This window comes from Hypomesus nipponensis, chromosome 10 (assembly GCF_054491055.1).
Source record: "Hypomesus nipponensis isolate SF chromosome 10, ASM5449105v1, whole genome shotgun sequence".
Lineage (NCBI taxonomy): Eukaryota > Metazoa > Chordata > Actinopteri > Osmeriformes > Osmeridae > Hypomesus > Hypomesus nipponensis.
Window position 1 is genome coordinate 10,020,203 of NC_140370.1, and position 22,876 is coordinate 10,043,078.

Sequence of the window (22,876 nt, forward strand, 5' to 3'; positions counted from 1 at the left end):
ATGCATACAAACAAATCACCTGTTCTAAGTACATGACACATGAATGTTTTGTTGGTTGTTTAAAAAAAAAAAAAATCCCAAGTTTTTTTCACTAATTGTGGCGATATCTGTGCCATCTAATTGTCTGTTTTCAGTAGAAATTTTTGTGTACAGCATGTTTTAGGAGGGTTTTAGTATGTCGGCTATCCATAGGTATTTAGGGGAGTTTCTCCCCGAGGGCTTGTAGACAGACTTGTTGGCTGGAATCCACCTTCCTGTGGCTCTGACCCTGCTGATATCATCACCCTGAAGATGGACAGGTGGCTCCAGTTTCCTGCTGACAGCCTGGCCTTCTTGAGGAACACACAGAGGGTCTACAACACCAGAAATAATCAAACAATAAAATAATCAAACCACACACTATTTGCCTGCATGGCAAACAGTAGTTCCTAATCTCTAATGGTAATCTTCTTCGTTCTACTGTTCCCTGCAAAGTCTATGTATTAAAAGAAATGTTCACTGGAAGGGCCATAGGGCATGTTCTCTCATGTTAGAGCTGCAGTATACTTGATTGAAAGGAAAATGACTGTGGAGTCACATTTCACAACACAAGGGCCCACCCCCCCAACTCTTTTGATCTGTGGCGTATACTACGTACGTGTACGTGTGTGTCTGTGTGTGTGTGTGTGAGTGTGTGTGTGCACGTTAGTGTGTGTGTGTGTGTTTGTTACTCGTTTACAATGCAGATGAGCAGCACTGCTCCCACACAACAGCTTACAAATAGCTGTAAGAGCCCTTAGTGAGGGAAGAGAGCTATAACCGGAAAGTTCTACAAGCAAAACGGTCAGGGCTGAAGATTCATCGATTCTCAATGCGACCTAAATGATGTGAACTGCAATCTTTCCGTGAGCGAAGTCAGATTGTGGTAAGTGTGTGAGAAATAGAATTTGTCCCAGATCTCTGTCGTCCTTTTCCTCCCCCTGTCTCCTCTGTGGGCTAGCTGGATGGAGCTTTGATGTGGCTCCCTCTCAGTGTTGTGACCGCAGGCCCAAGAAGAACCAGATGCTGTTAGGACCGGCTTGTGGCTGAGAGGCATATATAAATAACACGATGGGGGTGGGGGACCACTGCCGCCATGCCAGCCAAGATGACTTGAAAGTTCTCCCACACTGAAGCAGACAGACATGGGTGTCTTCTTCCTGAGAGATTTTACACGGCACCGTGGAAACAGAACAGTCACAGTTCTGCTATCTGCATCATCTTTCATCTCTCGTCAGCAGCTTCCACAGGCAACAATTTCTCCTCTGTTGTGCTGTTATTCTCCTGAAGCTCGTGAAAACATTGTCATAAGGAGCCCTCTGTATTCTGGAAATACAAAACTTTATGTCTAATAGTCTCATGTTAGGATTGTTATGTAGCATCCAGGGCCATATTGTGCAGCAGAAAACAACAGAAAACACATCAGACCAAGCCAGAAACATCTCATCTCAGCCATGCCCTTGGTAGTGCACCATTCTGAAACCCCATTAAGGCTTGATTTATGTCCCTCACGTGACACCGTAGGGTCTGGCTCTCAGCAAGAATCCTAGAGCTCTATCCTTGGTAGTCTGACCACAGCAACATGAAGACCTACATTAAGACTGTTTCTCTGGGCGCGCTGAGGTGAGGAGCACCACCACTGAACTCAACGGGACTCCCACAAAAGCAGGTCAGGCCCTCTCTGTCAACTTCAAAGTGTCCCAGCTGGGTCCCTCTCTTTGTCCCACGCCTCGCCATGCTATCTGTCTGACAGACGCTGGCTGTGAGCTCCTCTGGGTGAGCTTGGGATGATGTCAGTGTTTCCATGACCATGTGAGAGAGATGTAGAGGGATGTTTACGGCATATGTAAACCGTGGTGCAACAGTCTTGCCTTGACGATCAAATCAATAACATAACCTATTCACAAACACTCAGACCAGTTGAGTTTAGTCAGGGTGAAGCTAACAATCAGAGCAATCACAAACACACAACATGTTACTAAACTAGGTTTTAAAAAATATTATTTTTCATTTGTGCTTAGTGATCAACATTGAAAGTTTCTGCCTAAATAACTCAAGTGCTCAAGTAAGTGGCTTATTTCATGTGGTGGATACATGACCCTATCGTCTCTAAAGGATCAAAGGGTGGTCTGGGTAATGTATTCGACTGGGCCTCGACTGTCTCCATGACAACATGATCTTTGATGGGAGGCCAGTCTTGGACTCTTGTCATCAACAATGTGACCACTCATCAGTGTCTGATTTACCCACAGAGGTCACTGTGTGTGTGTGCGTGAAACACAATCCCACACAACTTCCTCCCTCTATCTGCCTGCCTGCCTGCCTGCCTGCCTGCCTGCCTGTCTGTCTGCCTGCCTGCCTGCCTGTCTGTCTGTCTGTCTGTCTGTCTGTGTGTGTGTGTGTGTGTGTCTGTCTGTCTGTCTGTCTGTCTGTCTGTCTGTCTGTCTGTCGACACTGTCCTGTCACTACCCAGACACCCAGATCATGCCCCCCCCGCCTAACCCCACCCTTCCTCAGTCCCAGCTCCTCTGTCCCAGCATGCAGAACCATCCATCCTCCTCCTGGCCAGCTTTTCATGAGAACAGTGTGTGTGCTTTTCTGCTCCCGTCAGTCACAAGACAGTTGTCATCCTGCGTCCTTCTTCTTGAATATGAACAATACGTTTTGGAGCCCACAGGCTTTTATTTACAGGAGGAATGTCGGGCCTGTGTCTCATTAAGAATCTCTTCTGAACTGGCTATGGAGAGATGGAATGAGCTTGAGAAAGCAGGGGGAGGATCAGCTGCAGTACATTAGGACAAAATCTTGACAGATCATTTTCCCTGAGGTCCCAATGCCAGAAAGCCAATTTTGTCAAGGTTAAGTCACTTTTGCTTTCACAACAAAAGCGACTGTTTTAAGGCCAGAGACAATTGATAAAGTAGATACAATTCATGTGAGTGTGTTACAAGGTGGAGAAAGTTTGATAAACGATGGTGCAAGATGTGAAATCTGGCCTATGCTGGTTCCTAAAGCCTGCCAGGCAAAAACGACTTGAGGTTCAAAGGCAAATGCCCTTTTTAAGCTATTCATGCTTGCCAGTCAGTCACACATTAGATCTCCAAGAAACATCAGTCAAGGTATGCGTCCAACAGGCATCTGGCTAAGATAATAAATTGTCAGGTCTGAGTGTTTTGTGACATTTTAAACCATTAGAAACAGAGGAGATGTTTTGATCTGCAGGGAAGACGGTCTCCCTTGGCCCCCAGCACCCACACTGTTTAAACACTTCATTACTGATGAGTTGTGAGGAAACATATTTTCAAACATTGACTCCATCTCCTCACAGAGCTCTTCCTGTCTAGAGATCCTGCAGGTTTGAAACAGATGTTTGATGACCATGGATAAACAACCACATTATCACCGTGATGAACTCTAATCTCCGATGCATGTCTCCTTGTAGAATCCTCCTCATTATTCAGCAGTGTTCAACAGGAATATTCCTTTAGTTTTTCGTGTTTGTTGCCATTAATATCTTCTCCTCTTTCTAAGGTTGCTCGTTCCTCAGTTTTAGGATTCTTGTACCTCATCATGCAAGTGCAGAAGCAACTTTGTTTGGAATGACAAGATTATTCTGGATTCGCTCTGAGGGGGAGAGGAACTTTCCTTTCTGCAACTGATGGTGACAATGCAGTAATTCATCTACAATAAACTTTTAGCTGTCATTTCCAAAATGCAATACATACTATTATTTACGACCAAGGAGTCTTCAGCTCGTTTCACCAGCAATCTGTCTTTCTTACTTGGCTTGACACTACACCTTACCCCAGCATGCTTTATGACTTGCTGCTTAACAAAGAGACACATTATTGGCTAACTTTAGGATATTCTGACATACAGCATTCAATTCAGAATTTTCCTTTCTCTATCTCATTGTAAACCAGTCTTCTAAACCAGTGTGGACAGGTAAAGATGGAACACTTCACATGCAAATATTAACTCCCCTAATGATGCTTCCAATTCAATATAACCATTCTATGAGAGTACATGGCAAGCTAAAGGAGAACTGTCCAGAACCTTTTTCTTTTGGAAACATGCAGACATGAGGTTGAGGTATAGAACAGAGAAGGACTCAGAGAAGGACTCAGAGAAGGACTCAGAGAAGGACTCAGAGAAGGACTCAGAGAAGGACTCAGAGAAGGACTCAGAGAAGGACTCAGAGAAGGACTCAGAGAAGGACTCAGAGAAGGACTCAGAGAAGGACTCAGAGAAGGACTCAGAGAAGGACTCAGAGAAGGACTCAGAGAAGGACTCAGAGAAGGACTCAGAGAAGGACTCAGAGAAGGACTCAGAGAAGGACTCAGAGAAGGACTCAGAGAAGGACTCGTAGCTGTTATGCAGCCCAGAGCCGTGGAAGCACAGACTGATGGCTGTGTTGCTCCGGATATTTAATACAGTCCAATCTTGGATTAAACATGTCATATTTCAGGGGTGTTTGTCATCAGCTCGTGGAAGTTTCTCCAAGTCCAAAGGGACTTGTGAAGGGAGGGGATTAGCCTGGGGAGAGTGTGTGTGTGTGTGTGGGGGGGGGGCTAAGGGATGCATTGTGGTTCTACCAAGGACATGTCATACTTCTGATCAACAATAGACAACCATCCTATCACAGTATAGTCCATCTTATATCAAACAGAACATGTAATTTTCCCACTACTATTTTGATTTTTTTTTTTTATCACATCACATATTTCTATTGTAAGATAATTGTGTCTATTGAAGCATTTGATCAGAGGCCAGGAAATACTGAAGCTTGTTTAGAGGCAGTGAGAGGGCTTTTTCAGGGAGCCTATCAGATGCTGTGTGACAAAGCAATCTGTATGAGCTCAGAGGCTAACCTCCTGCATTCCTTATTCTAGGGGGACCACCCAAAAAGACCCCCACGCCCCCCACGCCCCTCTCCCCCAGACCGCCCAAAGTCTCGGGTTACACGGCATCGCCAGTCTCCAAAAGAAACTGTCACAAAAAAGGAACTTGAACTTCAAAAGGCAACTAATCTGAAGTAGCTTGAGTTAATCGTGTGCATCTGTCCCACAGCTCTGGGACTTTAGACCTGATGCATTCTACCTCCAATGGCCACTACACACTACACTACACTACAATACACTACACTACACACTACACTACACTAGACTACACACTACACTACACTAGACTACACACTACACTACACTACACTACACACTACACACTACACTACACACTACACTACACTACACTACACTACACTACACTACACTACACTACACACTACACTACACTACACTACACACTACACTACACACTACACTACACTACACACTACACTACACTACACTACACTACACTACACTACACTACACACTACACTACACTACACTACACACTACACTACACACTACACTACACTACACTACACTACACTACACTACACTACACTACACACTACACTACACTACACACTACACTACACTACACACTACACACTACACTACACTACACTACACTACACTACACTACACTACACACTACACTACACTACACTACACTACACACTACACTACACACTACACTACACTACACTACACTACACTACACACTACACTACACTACACACTACACTACACTACACACTACACTACACTACACTACACACTACACTACACTACACACTACACTACACACTACACTACACTACACTACACTACACTACACTACACTACACTACACTACACTACACTACACTACACACTACACTACACTACACTACACACTACACACTACACACTACACTACACTACACTACACTACACTACACTACACTACACTACACTACACACTACACTACACACTACACACTACACACTACACACTACACACTACACTACACTACACACTACACACTACACTACACTACACTACACTACACTACACTACACACTACACACTACACTACACTACACACTACACTACAATACACTACACACTACACTACACTACACACTACACTACACTACACTACACTACACTACACTACACTACACTACACTACACTACACTACACTACACTACACACTTCACTACACACTAAGCACTGAATGCAAACACACACAAGCCAATTGGTTTTCAAATGTATTGAATCACGGAAATGTTGATGCAAAGTCTACCTTTAAATGTCTCTCCATGTGACAAAGCCACATGGAGAGACCGACTGAGACAGAGAGTCACATGGAGAGACAGGTCATTCAATGTTCTCTCTTGAACTCCAATTCTGGAGTTTATGAGAAAGCAATCAAGAGCTGTCAAGCTAACAAATTATAGTGTATTGCAACCAAAATGTAAAAGTAATTCTAAACACACACACTCACACAACTCATACACACACACACACTCCTCCATGACAAGTTGTTACTGGTAAAGACATACATACAGTATGTCTACAGAATTCACATCTATCCAATGGATTAATGTAATGCGAAAGTAGATTTAAAGATTTAAAGTATGTATGTCAATGTAGCTGTATAAGACTTGGAAACTACTAAGAAAATTGTTCATCAATTTAAAGTACACTACACAGTGAAGATGTGATTATTATGGTTCTTTCAAATCACAACCACTTCTTCACAAGTGCAAAGCTCGCCAGCCAAACACTGGCTGCATTCCTAGGTGCAGGGCAGAGGCATAAAAACATTGACGATCACGTTTCATCTCTTGCACCAGCTTGCCAGGCAGATAGTAGCCGTGAAACATGTGGCTTGCCCTTGAACACTACTCCAAACCACATGTGTGAATCCCCCTTCCCCCCTCTCCACATTTACCCACCCACACACACACATGCACACACATGCACACACACACACACACACACGCACACACACACAAACACACACAGACACACACACACAGGCACTGACAACCTGGTGTCGCTTGAAAGCAGCGATTAGGGGGAAGGCCAAAATCTAATGCACATATAATGAAAATTAAAGGACTGTGAGGCAGCCATCTATTCCGCTCCTCGTCAGGAATGCTTCTCATTAAATAGCAAGAGCTCAATGTGAACCAGTCGGCCACAAATTCAGACTGGAGTGGCTTTCATACTCTTTTCCGAAAAATGAAACTAAAAAGGACTCAGTCCTTAATGTTTTCAGCATGTTCAAAGAATAGGTTAAACTACAAATGTAACGGGATGCATTATAAGATTTAAACATCACATTGAACAGCCTTAATCAACAGAGAATTGGAAGAAATACATCAGAAAAGGCTGATCTATTCTTCCCCCAGTGGGAAAACTTGTGGCTGTCAAGCCTCTTTTCAACATTCACCAAGTCTATTATTATTCTGGGTTTTGTCAGGGCTCCATACAATTTGGGATTGTTTTCCTCTCAGTACACTGCATGAAAGACAGCTTCTGAGGCTGACTGTGATGGTCAGTAGCCTGACACAGCACCACAGGCTGAGCCGGGATCTTTCAGGGTCATGACAGGCGTTCCTCCCATGGGGCTTGAAAACATCTTTGAATAAGTCAATAGATTTGATGCAATCATCTCCAGACTGGCGGTTTCTGTGGCCTTGCCTGAGTAAGAAAAAGCAGGCTAACATTTGGGCCTGTGTAGGTGTCGGTGTGGAGAGGCATGGTGGGGTCAGAAATAAATCATCACCTCTGTGGACACAAGACAGGAAACACTTAAGATCAGAGGCCTGCTATCGCATGTGGGCGCGTTTAAAATACCCCGAATATGGATTGTTTTTGCAACCCATTTATTCACATGTTTAACTTGTGTGAGTGTGTGTGTGTGTGTGTGCAGGATTACACTTTTTCTTTTCATCACTTAGGTCACCCTTCAGTCTCTATCTAAATCCACTTATCAAGCTGGCCAATTATTCACAGACAGAAGCATTTAATCATTCTGGTTTCTATGGCTCTCCAAACGCCTTCCTGACAGCTAACAGGGTCGTGTCATAGGTGTGTGTACATGTAAGGGAAAGGCATGCTCTAAGTGAGTGTTTGTATAGACTTAGAGTCAACACCATATCCTGTTTACATTTGCACACTCCCTGGCATTAGCTAATAACATTCTGTAGTCATGTTCAAGAATTAAGTATGTGCAAAGTCAGAACAATATTTTCTATAGCTGGAGTTTCCAACTTGCCAATATAAATGATTGTGTTCAGGATCGCAGCGCTCCAGCTCAGTGTGGTGTGATCACACCTGTTCTCTCTGCAGCCTCTATCTCTATCCCGTTCAGTGCAGACGCACCAACTGCTGGGCTGGAGTGAAAGCCTCTGAAAGCAGGCCGCTGACCTTCTTCTTATGAGGTGTTTATGACTGAAGGTTGTGTTCTAGGCTCTTGAGCTATGTGACCCCCTCCCCCCGCCGACCAGACTCTAATGTAAAAACAGGCCAGTCATTCCTCAGCTCCAGCCCCTCGATGGCTAAGCCTCGTTTTGAAACCCTAGATTGTGCGAGAGTACGATAAAGAAATGTAAACTCCTCTTCCATGCCTTTAGTTCAGGGGGCCACTGAGGCCTGGCTTTGTGTGTCGAGGCTGCAGTCACCACAGCAATGTCATGGCGACGTATTTCTTAAACGATTACAAAACAAAAGAGAGCGAAAAGAGGGAAAGGGAGAGAGGCAGAAAGTAAAGTAAAAATAGAGAAGAGATGTTTTTCATTTATTCAGAAAATTTGTGAAATACAGGCCTCCGGCTCTGAATCACATTCCACATGACAAATGCCTCAAACGATTCGTCAATATTTGCAGGGACTCCCCAGTCGTCTTGTGTGCACACGGAGGGTCCTGTGGACCCTGCGTATGTCTGGCTGGAGGGAACAGAGGCCTCTCTCATGAAACCCAGAGCCCGTCCGCACCACTTCAAAGGTCACCTCCGTGTTCTGAGACAGGCAGGAGGCAGACAGGCTGAGCGGCCGCGAGGCAGAACTGATACCTTTTATCATTTATTTTCCTTCAGCAGGGGAGTGAGACAGAAAGGTCTTCAGATTAAACATGAAAACACAAGACACCCCTGGAATCAGGGATTGAAGAAACAAGCCTCCTTTAATTGATATTTGAACACCTGCTGAGGTATGGAAAGCAAAGCTTCTGAACTTCGGCTCGTTTGGATTTTGTCCAATGGAGAGGAGCGCCACGGCAACGGCAGCCTCCATTGTTCACGCTGTTGACTCTGACAACCATGTACGATTCATTTATTATTCTGTGTCTTCCACTCTGAAAGAATCTCGGCCATCCCACATCTTTATTGACAGACTGTTATGATAACAATGGCAGAGTCCTTGGGGCGAGAGCTGCCATCTAGCCTATGTAACAAGTGTTATATCTCAGAGGATTTCTTTTGTATTGTTGTGGGCACTGACTGAGGATGAGACAGTTGACAGAAACAGCAGAGGCAGGGTGAAGGGGTCGAGCTGCCTCCAGGGTAGGTCTGGAGACAATTATCCATGCTCTCGATCAGACTCTTCCAAGAAAGTTTCAAGTAAAGCGTCATTTAGATAATTGCGTTTGTCAGGAAAGTTACTCAGAGTTGCCTACACAAAGCAAGAGAATCCTTTGAGACTGATTCTACAGTGTAAAAGAGGAAGGCATAAACATTTTCCTTCAGCAACAGAAACAATGAAAAGCGGATCCTCATGACGTGCACAGTGTACATATAAGAAAGTCCAAGCTAAATATAATTTCAAGTCGAAAAATACATGTCCCTCATAAAACTATACACTGCCAAATTAGAACTTTGGGCTTTAGATCCCTCAACTCAATCACACAGGGAATTTCATTAGGGTGAGACTTGCATGAGTGAACCTGATAACAGCTATAGCCAGAGAAAGGCAAGGAGGAAGGGAGGGAGGGAAGGCGGGAGGGAAGGCGGGAGGGAGGGAGGATAACAGTGCTAGCTGTGTTTAACCAGGGACAGCCCTTGCTCATGATCTCTGCAGGATGGCAAGGGGCTAGTTCGTCTGGGGGGAGAGGCACCCTGGCCAGCAGGACTGATGCGATTCTAATCTCTCAGCTGGAACATCTGGTCCAAACCTGGACAATGGAGGGTCCAGATAGCAGGTCGCGGCTGGCCGAGGCGCTAGGCCCGCTCTCAGGCTTGGAGAGATGGCCTGATAACCCCCAGCCCCAACAGGGGGAGGCTGGTCAAAGGGAGATCCTTTAACTAAGGCAGACTTCTGAGGTCACCTCCATGCTGTTCAACAAAGGCATACCTTGTCTGTGGCTCCACTGGCAGGTCATGGTTAATAAAAGTGTAACTACGTGGTCTGATGAGAAAGAAGGAAGCCAGACAGATAGTAGTTCCTATGCAAAACAGCAGATAGCAGAAAGCCTTTGAAATTCTGCTGAGAGGTCCATGTTTTTCTTTCATTACTGTGACAGTCACTTGAAGGCTTTTAAATGAACATTTGGACTTAATCTGTATTTTACATTGTGAGATCTGAAAAGGCTCATCAAAATTCTTCTTTAGGATCATTTCATGATGGTATTAAGATGTGGAACCCCATGGTACAAACATTAGGTCCTCACCAGGCAGCTCTACAAATCCAGATGTTGTTCGTGAGGACGACACCATGGGAGACTATATGGTTTATAAATGTCAGCAGATTTGATTAAAAACCATTACATATGGAAAAACGTGTTGGATTAGCCTTTTATTCTCATGAAATTGTTTGTGTATAGTTGCTTCTCTCCCCCCCCCCCCCCCCAATATGTATGATGAGATGAATGTAATTAAAGTTTTTAATGAGCCCCTGCTCTTTTCTGGGAAGCCTGTGGCACCACTGGGTGGAGTCAGAGTGGAGACAGGAGGTTTGTGGTCTGGCTGAGGGAACCATGCCGTGGTAATGGAAACCGGGTGTTCACAACATATACACACACACACACAGATCCGTCACAATGCAGTTGCACATTGCACGCACATGCATGGATGCTTTCACGCATGCATGGACCCCCACAAAGGCACACACGCACCCACCTCCCTTACAAGAGAACGCTTTGCACACACATGCATGGATGCACGCACGCACGCCCAAACACACAAAATAATCCTCCACAAATATCTATTGTTCATTTTCTGTATTATAATCTCCAAACATGGGGACACACAGAAAAACAAACACATTCACTACATCCACTCATGTTTATACAGACCAATCAGCCTCATAAACACTCTGATACCAAACCCAGTCTGTATTATCCTCCAGGCTTAATGCTCACACACCAGGGCCAGAAAATGCAGAAAACAGATCTTGGGCATCCACCGACACCAGTGAGGCAAGGCCCGCCTTTTCCATTAGCAGTTGACGTCATTTTTCCACAAAGCCATTTCACCCCAAATTATAGGAGATCAAACCCTTCCTCTGTTTGCAGTTAAGAATAGATCTATCTTATATATTACATGCAGTTCTGGCTGGAGTGTTTATAAAGGGGGATTGTTTCCTCTGGATAGCACGACGATCTAGCAAGATATTCAATTTATTAGAGCATTTGTTAAACGGCCTTCTCTATGCAGACTGACAGCACAACTGAGTGTGTCTGTCCAGCCTTCAGAATATGGAGGATTCTAAAGGAATCCACACTAAACGTGTCTGCTCACATACACCAAAAGTATGTCATCTGCTTCACCTGAGACCAATACTGTCAAATCAAATCAAACGTTTGCATGCCTACTCTAATTTGTGGTTAGCTTGACCAGGACAAGAACACAAGCTGTACAAATTGATGCCGAGCACCCTCCTTAGTTGCTGAGAGCATGGCACCATCTAGTGTCTGACACCATGTCAGTCAGATGGCTGACACAATTTCTCTCTTAAGCATTTCTGTGAAATGATATAACACAACTGTGATATTTTGTATCCTGTGATCACAACAGGTTATATTTGATGGCTTGTTCCATCATATGATTGATAATTCAGTGTTCAAATTTGACAACATTGGGAAAGCAAATGAGACTAATGTGTTATGTGACTCAAGTATTATGTTGAATCAAATGAAAATATATATTTTTATTAAACAAATTGCTGACTCAGAGCTCTTTATAACAGCATAGTTAGAGTGCCAAACCCAATGATAAACATACTTTCATAAAAGCACTGGGTTATAAAGTGCATATCCTTACCTATGCGAGACACATACTGAGATGAAAAGCCTAGCATTAAATGAAGGACATAAATCACATCAACACAATCAAAATCCACTCATCAAATGGAGTTTATTGTCAAAGTGTAGGAGAACAATGTTATAGATGCATCTCTCATAATTGTGTTCTAATAATTTTACTGTGCAACAAACTAAGCTACTGTATATACAGACATCTTTTATTACCGATGATAGTTTGATGACAGTTATACTGTATAACAGTAAATCTAGTTGGACTTATGCTTGGGTAACAAAGCCCCTCGGGCAGTCAATCAAAGTCCCAAGACTTTGGTATAATCTGTGTCAAATGCAGAACGGTGACTTACTCTTACAGTGTAATATCAATCAATACAACTAAACATCCATTAAAACACCAACATGAATATATTCAACGCAACAAATGTTATGCAGAAAAAAAATCATTTTTTCTTAGAATCCAGTTAGGTTAAACAAAACATTTAAATGTTACATATTCCATAAAGTAAAGAGAAATAAAGTTATGAAGACCCAAGTCTAAATAGCAAAGATGTTTTTTTTGTGTGGAAAATATTCTTATATAGTAGAGTGAACTAAAACATTTACATGATTTTACAAGCGGGAAAAGAACAATCGTTTGACAATTTCTTTCAATTCAGTCCAGCCATGTGACCTCAGGCCCACCTCTTGCCATCACTCATCATTGTCCATGTGATAGGCTAATGACCAATATCACAGGACCGTGTACGTGTGTGTGTCTGTGTGCACATATGTGTATGTGGGTGTGTCTGTGGTACAGTCAGACGACTCAGGAATGCGGCCCAGTCTCTAGCTTCCAGTCCCTCTGGTCAGAGGAGTCTCCTTGCTGGGCAGCGGCAGGCGACATCTGTCGTGTGCGCTGGCTGTGCATGGTGTTCCAGTGGCGCTTCAGGTCGGACGCTTTGATGAAGGCCTTGTCGCACGAGCCGCAGTTGAAGGGCCTCTCGCCTCGGTGCTGCCTCTCGTGGTCCTTCAGGTGGGACTTGTGCTTGAAGGCCTTTTCACACATCTGACAGGCGAAGGGCCTCTCGTTGCTATGGACCCTCTCATGCCTCTTGAGGTCGGGCCCTCTTATGAAAGCCTTGCCACAGACCAGGCAGCGGTGTGGCTTGAAGCCTGTGTGGATCTTCAGGTGCTCCTTAAGATGGGCCTGGGTGGTGAAGGCTTTTGGGCAATGCTCGCAGGCAAAGGGCCTCTGGGCAGACTGGAGCTTGTCTTTATTCCGTATGTTGTCCACGGGAACAGGCTTGCCACCAGACTGGCACGCGCCGTGCTCACGATGGCCATACAGCAGGTACTCCAGCTTCATGTCGCTGGAGGAGGATGAGGAGGAGGTCCAGCTGTGACCGTGGGGGTCTTTGACCATGTTGGTACTGTAGTTGTGAGGCTGAGCACCATGCGGGCCCATGTCTTTGAGCCCTGAACCCATGGCCTCCATACCTTGGTCGTAGAAGCTGTTCTTCCTCACCTCCTCCATGGCCAGCTCTTTGAGGATGGCGTCCTGGACACGGTTGACTCCACGGTCATCCACAGAGGCCCCCGGGTCTTGGTTCTCCCTGGTCTTCATACTGGTCAGCTCTCGTTTCTGGGAGCACAGGTTGTCCAGGAAGTTGATGCCCAGAATCTGTCCTGAAGACATCATCATGTTGATGTCCTTCTTCCTGACAGCCAGCCTGGCAGTGTACATGTAGTTCAGCACCTCTTCGAAGATGTCGGAGCGGATGAAATCCAGCTCTACGATGGAGTTGTCCTCATCACTTTGTTTCTTGAAGAGCTTTTTGAAGTATAAACTACAAGCTGCCAAGACACAGCGGTGAGCCCGGAACTCTATGTTTTCCACAACCACTATAACATCACAGTGGTCTCCCTCCATTCGTTGCTGATTGAGCATCTTCAGGAAGGTGTTTTTGTGGTCATAATCAATGTATTTCAGTAATTCTGACATGGTTCTGGTCGATTCGCGATACTAATATAATCCGTAACAGTAAACTTTGTTCCTTGTAATATGACGTTAACCACGTTATTGTGTCCAGAAAACTCCAATCGTGTCAAGTTTTGACCCAACTACGGTAAAGACTGAATATCTTGATGATTATCTGAACAGATTACGTAGTATGCGACATCGAATCAAGACAAGTAAACACGACAGCAGAGGCCACCCAGGAATGGTATACAAACTCTGGGTTGTTAATTTGACTGTTGACGGAGGTTCAACGTCGAAAATCACTGCCAGTAAACAACAAAAGTGGCCGAATCAGTCATGCAGAAAACCCTTGAAAAATACCGAATATCTTGACAAAACGCAGTTGCAAAAGAGATAAAACATTACTCAACTCACTACTATGCTGAGATGAAGGTGAGGTTCAAAACGAAAGAAGCAATCACTTGCTTGATCTCGTTGCGTGCGAGTTGTTTCGTGTATGAGGATAACCTTATAATGTTTCACATTTCACTGCGCCCAGCCATTTTGCTCAGCAAAGCTCCATTAGCATGTTTCCGTGACTTTATCCACGTCGGGAATCAGAAAATAACCCACCACAATTACGAACCATACAACGTAGTGAGGTATTTACTTTCCCCTTATAAAACAATATATTGTCGAGAAAAAGGCGATTCCCAAAGCTTGAAGGCGATCCTGGTGTTGTCACGCAAGGCAGTCGACGACGATCCAGGATGTCGCTCTTCCTCTTCCTTCAGTTGTTGTGACTGTGGAGCTCAAGAGGAAACGCTGTTGTTGTATTGCTGCCACCTATAGCATTGGGGCTTTTTCGCAACATGATCCCTCTAACAACAATGTCCTTTTATATGACCTCCAGAGACCAGCTTTAACTGTTGTGAATATTAAGTGTACTTCCTCATTATTAACGCTCGTAGCTAATATAATTAAAAGTTTTAATTTAGGTTTACACAGCTATTCACTGTCAGAATTGAACAGACCTCCCCCCCTCGCGTTTAATATTTAAACTCTCACAATGAAGATATTGAATAATATAATCCATCGTTTATTCAAAAACAAGACTAAACAAACCACAATAAATGCATAGGCTATGCCGCTTTTATTTAACTGTTGAGGAAACCACTGTACATGAATGAAACTCATTTGATAGTGGAACACAGATGAGGGTCAGATATCTGATGAACTGTTGGCTTTTGCATCCACCAGTACACAGTTGTCCAGTCTGAGTCTTTGGCCTGCTTACAGAGTACTGGTAGCTCTGGTCCAGACATGAATACAACCAGAACCAACACCAATCAAAGGCTTGCTTGTAACTTAACAAACAGAACCTTCCTAAAATGAAAACGTTTTTCTGTATTTCAGAGTAAACAGACATAGTATCTCCCAGCCTCAAATTCTGTATTAGGGTGGAATCATTTGGTAAGGAGGAAAAAAAATTAAAAGGCATTCAACTATTTGTTAAAGATATAATTAGCCTTTGTCTAGGAAAGTACAGCTATGTAGGCTTTATACAATTCATGATCATGATGAATTTGTAAAGCTTGATTTGGTTACGGCCCATATTACTGAAAATCACTGAGGCAGTGAGGAGATGCTTATTGGTATGAAGTTGGCACTTACAGGGCAAGGTTATATAACTGTGCGCTTTAACATGTACAACCTACAGCACTTTATTTGAGTGATGGCTTTATTTCATAAATAAAATGATGCTACAATAATTATCATAATACGCAATAGCCTATTTATCAAATTCTAAAGGCAGTGAAATAATACTTTTGCCTGTTGCACAGTCAGCGTGCAGATGGATCAAGAACCGGTGTATTTGAACAGTTGTATATGTTTTATCTTGTCATTCTTGAATAATGCACAATTGTGTCTGTCTCATGCAATATGCATTTGCCAGTGACGGAGGGGACTGATTGAGAGCAGAGATGGAAGGAAGAGGCATCTAAGTTTCCATGTCCCAGCACAGTAATGTAGTGCATGATGTGGGCGTTGCATGTTGGGAGGTTGAGTCTTGGCAGGTGATAGAAAACAGTCCTCAGGTTTATTCCTGGAATACAGGAAATGGAGTGTTTTAGTTACATTAGATTTATATCATAACAACAGGAGACAACCCATGCCATAGACACATTATATGTATTGTTGAGAGCCAGGCATCCCACAATACACACATTAGAAAGGTTAACAATATGGCAACATTACACCCTCCTTTTGACAGGCAGACTCACAGCAGAACACAGCACAGCACAGCACAGCACAGCACAGCACAGCACAGCACAGCACAGCACAGCACAGCACAGCACAGCACAGCACAGCACAGCACAGCGGGCTGAAGGCAAACCCACAGTCATTCCCTTCTGGTGAGTCACATAAGCTCACCCCCAACACCCCCCCCCCCACACACACAAACTTGGGTCCAATCAGGTTATTTAAGTCTGAATCTGATGAAATAAGTTAGAAAGCAATACAAAAAAGATAAATAATGAGAAAACGTCCAATGAAGAGATGCACAAAGAAAATATCCGAGGGGTTAAAAGATATCCGAAAGAAGGAGGAATGTTGATGGGGTGGAATGAGGCTCCATCGCACAGCTCCTGCTTGCCAATCAATCAAGACAAACCTGAAACCCAAGTTGGCAATGCTGCAACCAGAGCAGACGATGAATCTCTGAACTACACACAGTAGACTGGATGTGCTCAACTGGACTGACTCAAACACAGGGGGAAGAAGATACTGGAACTGCAGACAGCTTTTTTTTCTTCTTCAAATTATTTGCATGTTTGGATTGTTAAGTATTCTATTCCAATCAGCGGGTCAGACATAATGGACAGATCTCCAGTGTAGAGCACATCTAGTCCTGTGTATGTAGGTCAGTGATCAGTGCACAGATGAGTTAGTAGGCCTCAGACTTGCAGCCTTAGCGGGAGAAGGGAGGGTTGCAGACAAATGGCTTTTGTGCTTGAATGTGGCTCAGTCTCATACAATCACATGGGTGACCTGGGAGGAGTGGAGCTTCATCAGCCTGAGTTACAGTGGAGTTGTACTGTGCACTTGGTTACTGTAACAGAAACAAAAACTAATATGGTATCAGCCAGGCAGGATAGAGGAGATGGGTGACGGCGGCATTGAAGTGCATTTCCTGTTAGTGCCTCAGAAGCGGCGCTCTGTGCTAGTGAGGAGGAGTGTTGATGGAGGAGCAGCCGCATGCCCGAAATGAAGACCAGCTCGCAAGCCCAGCTGACCCCAAACCAGGCCACGCCAAACCCAGCCCAAACCGGACCGGCGCTGCATGAGATCCTTTCCTTACCTGGGTCAGTCCTCCCCCTCCTCGGGCGTGATTTCTGTCTCTTTATGTACCACTACTTTGGTCACTGACATGTCAGGGTGCTGCTCTTTGGCTTCTTTTATGGCCTGAGCCAGAGCCTAGAGCCACAACACAGACGCAACACCATGAGACGCCACCAGGTGGAGACAGAGAGGGGAGGGAGGGAGGGAGGAGGGACGGATGTCAGTGTTTGTGCCAAAAGCTTCTACTGGTTATATCAACTGGACAATTCAGGTTAAGTCACGTCACATGTTAAAAGATTCATTCATCAAAACATTTTGGGGTGAAGCTGGATCACTGACAGAGAGAGCGTGGTTAGGAGTTTGGGGAGACATCGGCAATTATCATCTGTTCTACAAAATCACTGACAGAAGAAATGAAGCACAGGAGTAAAAGCACGGGAATGTAGTGCGGTGCGCTGAGGAAGAAAGAGAGAGACTAAGAGACCTGATCATGGTCGATGTCTGTGTCTCCCGTGATGACGATCCGTTTCTCGATCCTCGTCTCCGACACGCCCCCTTTCACCGTCTGCTCAGTGGGAGACGGGCACAAGTCTCTGTTATGACCGCAGCAGGCCTGGGAACGCACGCGTCTGGCAGACTAAAACCCCCTCTGAGGTCTGAAGGGCGACCCGACGACCCCCCCCCCCTGACCTTAGTGATGTGCGTGGTCGTCGTGGTGCTGGTCGTTTCCGAGGTGATGGTTTGAGCGCTCATCAAAACCCCCGGGTCGGCGTCGCCGTTGGTGTCGGCCTGTGGACATTAACACAAGCGTCCCGTGAGCTTCAACGTCACCGGCTGAGCTGTACAAACCGGGCCGGGGCCCATGGCTCCCTCCTCGAGCCCTCTCTTCAGACCCGAGTGCCTACGTACCTGGGAGGATTCGTACGTGATGGTTTTGGTCTCGGTGTGGACCACAGGCGCCTCCTTGGAGGACAGCTCCTCCTGCAGGACAGCCTCAGACTCCTGGGGACACGGGCAGCCAGGGGCCAGAGAACACCGTCAGGCAGGACGACAGCATGGGGCCACATATCCACACTCACATAGATCTAGGTGTTCAGTCTCTGGGGAGTTTGTGCTCGTGTGTGCTCTGTTCAAACCCATTTATCACAGTTTAGCGAATCTTTTAACTCAAAACACCAACGTCATTCTGATCAAGTTCACCAAATACGTGCTGCATGCTGGTAGAGAGAGTAACTGCTCGCTAAAATGTCATGCAGACATGCATCAGAAAACGCTATTCAGTGAAAAGTGGATACCGAGTGGAAATATAGTGGATACGACACGGCAAATGCAAATCACATGGCTCCTGTCAGGTGTGTGCCAGTTCATACATTCCCTGATCAACTCCATTCATCAGTGTAGTAAGAAAGTGGAGATGGAGGTCCATGCTCTGTGTTGCCCTTGATTAATAGCGGCAGATTGTGCCAGCCAGAGGGAGGGGGCAGCGGTGGGGTTAGGGCCCAGTCTGGGGCCACCGGGATGGGGTGGGGTTACCTCAGACAGAGGCATGGCTGGAGGTGCGTGTGTGCTAGGGGCTCCTAGGTCCTCAGTCTGATCTATTTCACGTGCGGGGGATTTCCCGTAGTCCTCCCCAACGTCCTCGTCATCATTCCATTCTTCATTCTGCTCATCTTCTTCATTCTGACTTTTCTCTTTCTCCTCTGTCTCTTTAGAGCTGGACTGGTCGAATGCCCCAGAGAGCTCCGTATCACTGGTCTGGTCCTCAGTAGGTCCTTCGGCCTCCTGGCTGTCTCTGCTCTTCTCCTTCCTCACCCCCTCCATGTCATCTTCCACCTCCACGGAACCTTCCGAGCCCGTGTCATGGTGAACATCTGTGGGGGCCTCCACATCTGCACAGCTCTCCATGTCACCGTCGTGGCTTTCCACAGCTTCTTCTGAGCCTTCGTCAGACTTCTCATCATTCTCCTCCTCCTCCTCTTCATCCATGGGACACTCCATAACACGGTCTACCTCTGAGAACTTCACCTTCTTCTCAGGGGTCAGGACCAGAGGATTTATGGCAGCCACATCATTTCCTGGGTCTTCCAGAAACATTTCACAATGGTCTACTTTTTCTTCACTGCGACCTCCCTCTTCCTCTGCTGACAGCTCATACTTGAATGGTTCTCTTGGGTTCGACACGCTGACCGCTTCAATCTCTTCCTCCACCCCTCTCCATGTACCATCCTCCCTTTCAACCTCCTGCTCCTCTATTTCTTCTCCAACCCCATCATCATCATCATCGTCGTCCTCCACCCATGTTGTGGAGGCTGGTGTAGTAGACTCTGTCTGCAGAAAGGCTATATCTGCACAACTCTCTGATTGGCTGAAGCTTTCCTTACATTCTGGCATCTGTGACTCCCCCCCTGCCCCTGGTCCCTCACACAGACCTGCCTCTGCTAAACCTGCCTCTGCTAAACCTGCCTCTGCTAAACCTGCCTCTGCTAAACCTGCCTCTGCTAAACCTGCCTCTGCTAAACCTGCCTCTGCTAAACCTGCCTCTGCTAAACCTGCCTCTGCTAAACCTGCCTCTGGTCCCTCACACAGACCTGCCTCTGGTAAACCTGCCTCTGGTCCCTCACACAGACCTGCCTCTGGTAAACCTGCCTCTGGTCCCTCACACAGACCTGCCTCTGGTAAACCTGCCTCTGGTCCCTCACACAGACCTGCCTCTGTTTCTTCAGGCAGACTTGCCTCCAGAGTGGAAGGCCTCTCTCTTCTGTCTTCAAAGGCCTCAATATCAGCAGGACTACCTGGTGGCTCTGAGGGGCTTTCACTGACAGCTGCTGCTGTGTTGGAGTCTGGTGGTATCAATGTAACCCCTGCCCCTGCTGGGTGGTCTGGCTCAGTGTGTGTGCTGACAGTGGGCTCCACAGGAAGGAGCTGCTCTGCAGCATGTGCTGGCCCTGCCTCTGCAGCTTCTACTGAGGGAATATTCACCGTAGCCCCTGACGACTCCGCCGGTTCTGCCTCGGTCGCCTCGGCTACACCCTCCTCCGTCTGTGAAAGACAAGAGAGTCACTTTACAGTGCAGTCGGCGCAGCACAGTGGAGGTATTCAACAGACAGTTTGAGTAACACCCGTTACGAAAAAGGATTGCAAATCACACAAGCACCCGTGTGCAGTGGAACAGACAATGGAGCCGTTTGAAACATTCTAATGTGACTGAACAGAAATGACTGCTGAGACTGTGTCTATAACAACCAGATGAGAGGGGTCACCTTGTGTGAGATGGGACTCAGAGAGGAGGAGGCCCATCCAAGTGGAGACTGAAGGAGGGAGGGAGGAACAGAGGGAACACAGACAGGTGGACAGAGAGAAAGAGAGGGGACAGTCACAATTCCAAAAAGCAAACACAGAAAAAACACACAGAAAGAAAGGAAAAGAGGATTGCTTTAGTTGGGAATATTTAGGAGGAGGAGGAAAGCGAAACTATTGTATGGTCATGACATTGTGTAAAGTCTTGCTTGGAATCGTTCAATCGTGATGAGCGGCGACAAAAGGGCATCGCACGCCTGTGCTGGAACACACAGCCGTTCCAGAAGCCCGACTCTCTTACATGAGACCCATACAATGTTTGTGCTGCTCAGGGGCTGCAGGAGAAGCCAGCAGGGAGCTGAGGAGGGAGTGTGGGATGGGGGGGGCGGAGCTGTGGCATGGGGCCAGGGGGTGAACTCACTGCTTGGGGACTGATAACACAGCTGGCAAAAATGGTGTTAAGTCCAACTGTCAAAACAGAAAAAAATACCCCCCCCCCCCCCCCCCCCTGTTGACTTGCACAGCCTCCCAACCACAAAAGAAAATCGAAGCAGTTGTTAAAAAAAACAAAACAACAACAACAAGCAAAGCAGTTTAGGAGCAACGGAAACCTTGAGGTTGCCAGGTCAAAAGATGATAATTGTTTGCTTGGCACCACAGCCGTGCAGTGGTTAGGGCGGTAGTTACTTTGCGGTTAAACTGGTTGGAGCACTGCTGGGGCAGGTAGGTGGAGCTAGGCATGTGGGAGGCGGGGGATGGGTGAGGGAGCAGCAGCTATAGTGGATGTTCATACGGTACCACTGCTAAAGAGGCTGCTGACGATTCAGTTACAGAGCAAGTTGCGGTGAGGCTCAGCTGGGATTGCTCAATCCGGCCTTTCCCCAGCTCCCCTTCGGAGGTGCTCAGCTCTTTCACTTCCTCATAGGAGCGCTTGGTGACCATGGTTACTTCTTCCGTTTCTATGATCTCAGACAACCACGGAGCCATGGCCTTCTTAGGAGATGTAATGCTCTCCATGACGTCGGTCTCGACCTGCTTGGCGCTGAAGGGAGCCTCCGTCTCGTCGTTGACCTCAATACAGGTGGTCAGAGATTCTCTCTCGCTAGCTTCATCTTCTTCCAAGGTCCTCTGGGACTCGTTCTCTTTGAGGGGAAGAGAATCCATCTGGTTCCCTCGAGCCTCGTCGGGAGCAGGACGATATCCGTTCACGCCATCAATCTCCATGTAGGTGCCGTCACTGTCCCCCCTGTCTATCTCCATGTAGGTGCCGTCACTGTCCCCCTGCTCTTCAGATCCCAGCTCTTTCAGGATGATGAGGGTTCCTCTCTTGGTGCTGATGGCCTGGGTGACCTCCTGTCTGACAGACCCCGGGCTGATCTTCACCTCTTCCTGGGGCTCCGGGCTCCTCTCCTCGTGCTCCGAGGACAAGCTGCCTCGGACGTCCTCCAATGTGGCCGACAGATCCCCCCCCAGCGCGGCAGCCTCTACACGGCCTTCTGCCACACCTTTGTCTGCAGTCTGGAAGACACCGCTTACTGGGACTTGCTCAGAGTTAAACACACAGGCAGACAGAGCAAGGTCTAATGCTTCAACACAACAGAGCAGGTGACCTCGACAGATACAGCACATCTAGTTTGCTAGACACATCTGGTTTTAATAAATGGAACGCCAATTCTTAACGAGACATGTCTGAGGAAACAATGCAAGCTGTGAGAGGGCTAGGTCTCACCTCGCTTAAAAATAACCTGAAAAGAACACCTCTGTATGGGGGGAATTTAATTTGGCCAGTTAACTCGACTCTCATTCGATTTGTGATCTCAAAATGGCTGCTCCCCATCCAGGAACTGGTGTAGTGTACATGTGAAATGGCTGCTCCCCATTCAGAAACTGGTGTGTAGTGTACATGTGAACTGGTGTAGTGTACATGTGAACTGCTGTAGTGTACATGTGAAATGGCTGCTCCCCATCCAGGAACTGGTGTAGTGTACATGTGAAATGGCTGCTCCCCATCCAGGAACTGGTGTAGTGTACATGTGAACTGGTGTAGTGTACATGTGAACTGGTGTAGTGTACATGTGAACTGGTGTAGTGTACATGTGAACTGGTGTAGTGTACATGTGAAATGGCGGAGGTGAAGG

At 46.2% G+C, this 22,876-nt stretch overlaps 2 protein-coding genes across 20 annotated transcripts in view; both read right to left on the bottom strand.

The window, feature by feature from the left end:
• Window positions 1-12,232: 12,232 nt before the first annotated feature.
• LOC146271609 (zinc finger and BTB domain-containing protein 14-like) lies at window positions 12,233-14,883 on the bottom strand. The gene has a single exon (XM_084706531.1). The coding sequence runs from the start codon at window positions 14,136-14,138 to the stop codon at window positions 12,963-12,965; it is 1,176 nt and encodes a 391-aa protein (XP_084562657.1). The 5' UTR covers window positions 14,139-14,883; the 3' UTR covers window positions 12,233-12,962.
• Window positions 14,884-15,226: 343 nt separating this feature from the next.
• Window positions 15,227-22,876, bottom strand: part of LOC146271610 (protein 4.1-like) — a 29,676-nt gene continuing 22,026 nt past the window's right edge. For 11 of the 19 annotated variants that reach the window (XM_084706762.1, XM_084706761.1, XM_084706752.1 and 8 more), the window contains 8 exons: window positions 21,537-22,256; window positions 20,702-20,749; window positions 20,421-20,480; window positions 18,351-18,443; window positions 18,132-18,230; window positions 17,926-18,006; window positions 17,461-17,576; window positions 15,227-16,203 (listed from right to left, as the gene is read on the bottom strand). In XM_084706762.1, the coding sequence (XP_084562888.1) occupies window positions 17,466-17,576; window positions 17,926-18,006; window positions 18,132-18,230; window positions 18,351-18,443; window positions 20,421-20,480; window positions 20,702-20,749; window positions 21,537-22,256 (1,212 nt within the window). In that variant the 3' untranslated portion in view covers window positions 15,227-16,203; window positions 17,461-17,465. Of the gene's footprint in view, window positions 16,204-17,135; window positions 17,212-17,460; window positions 17,577-17,925; window positions 18,007-18,131; window positions 18,231-18,350; window positions 18,444-20,420; window positions 20,481-20,701; window positions 20,750-21,536; window positions 22,257-22,876 lie in introns of all 19 variants that reach the window. The other 8 variants (XR_014767100.1, XR_014767101.1, XR_014767103.1 and 5 more) reach the window with 8 other exon arrangements.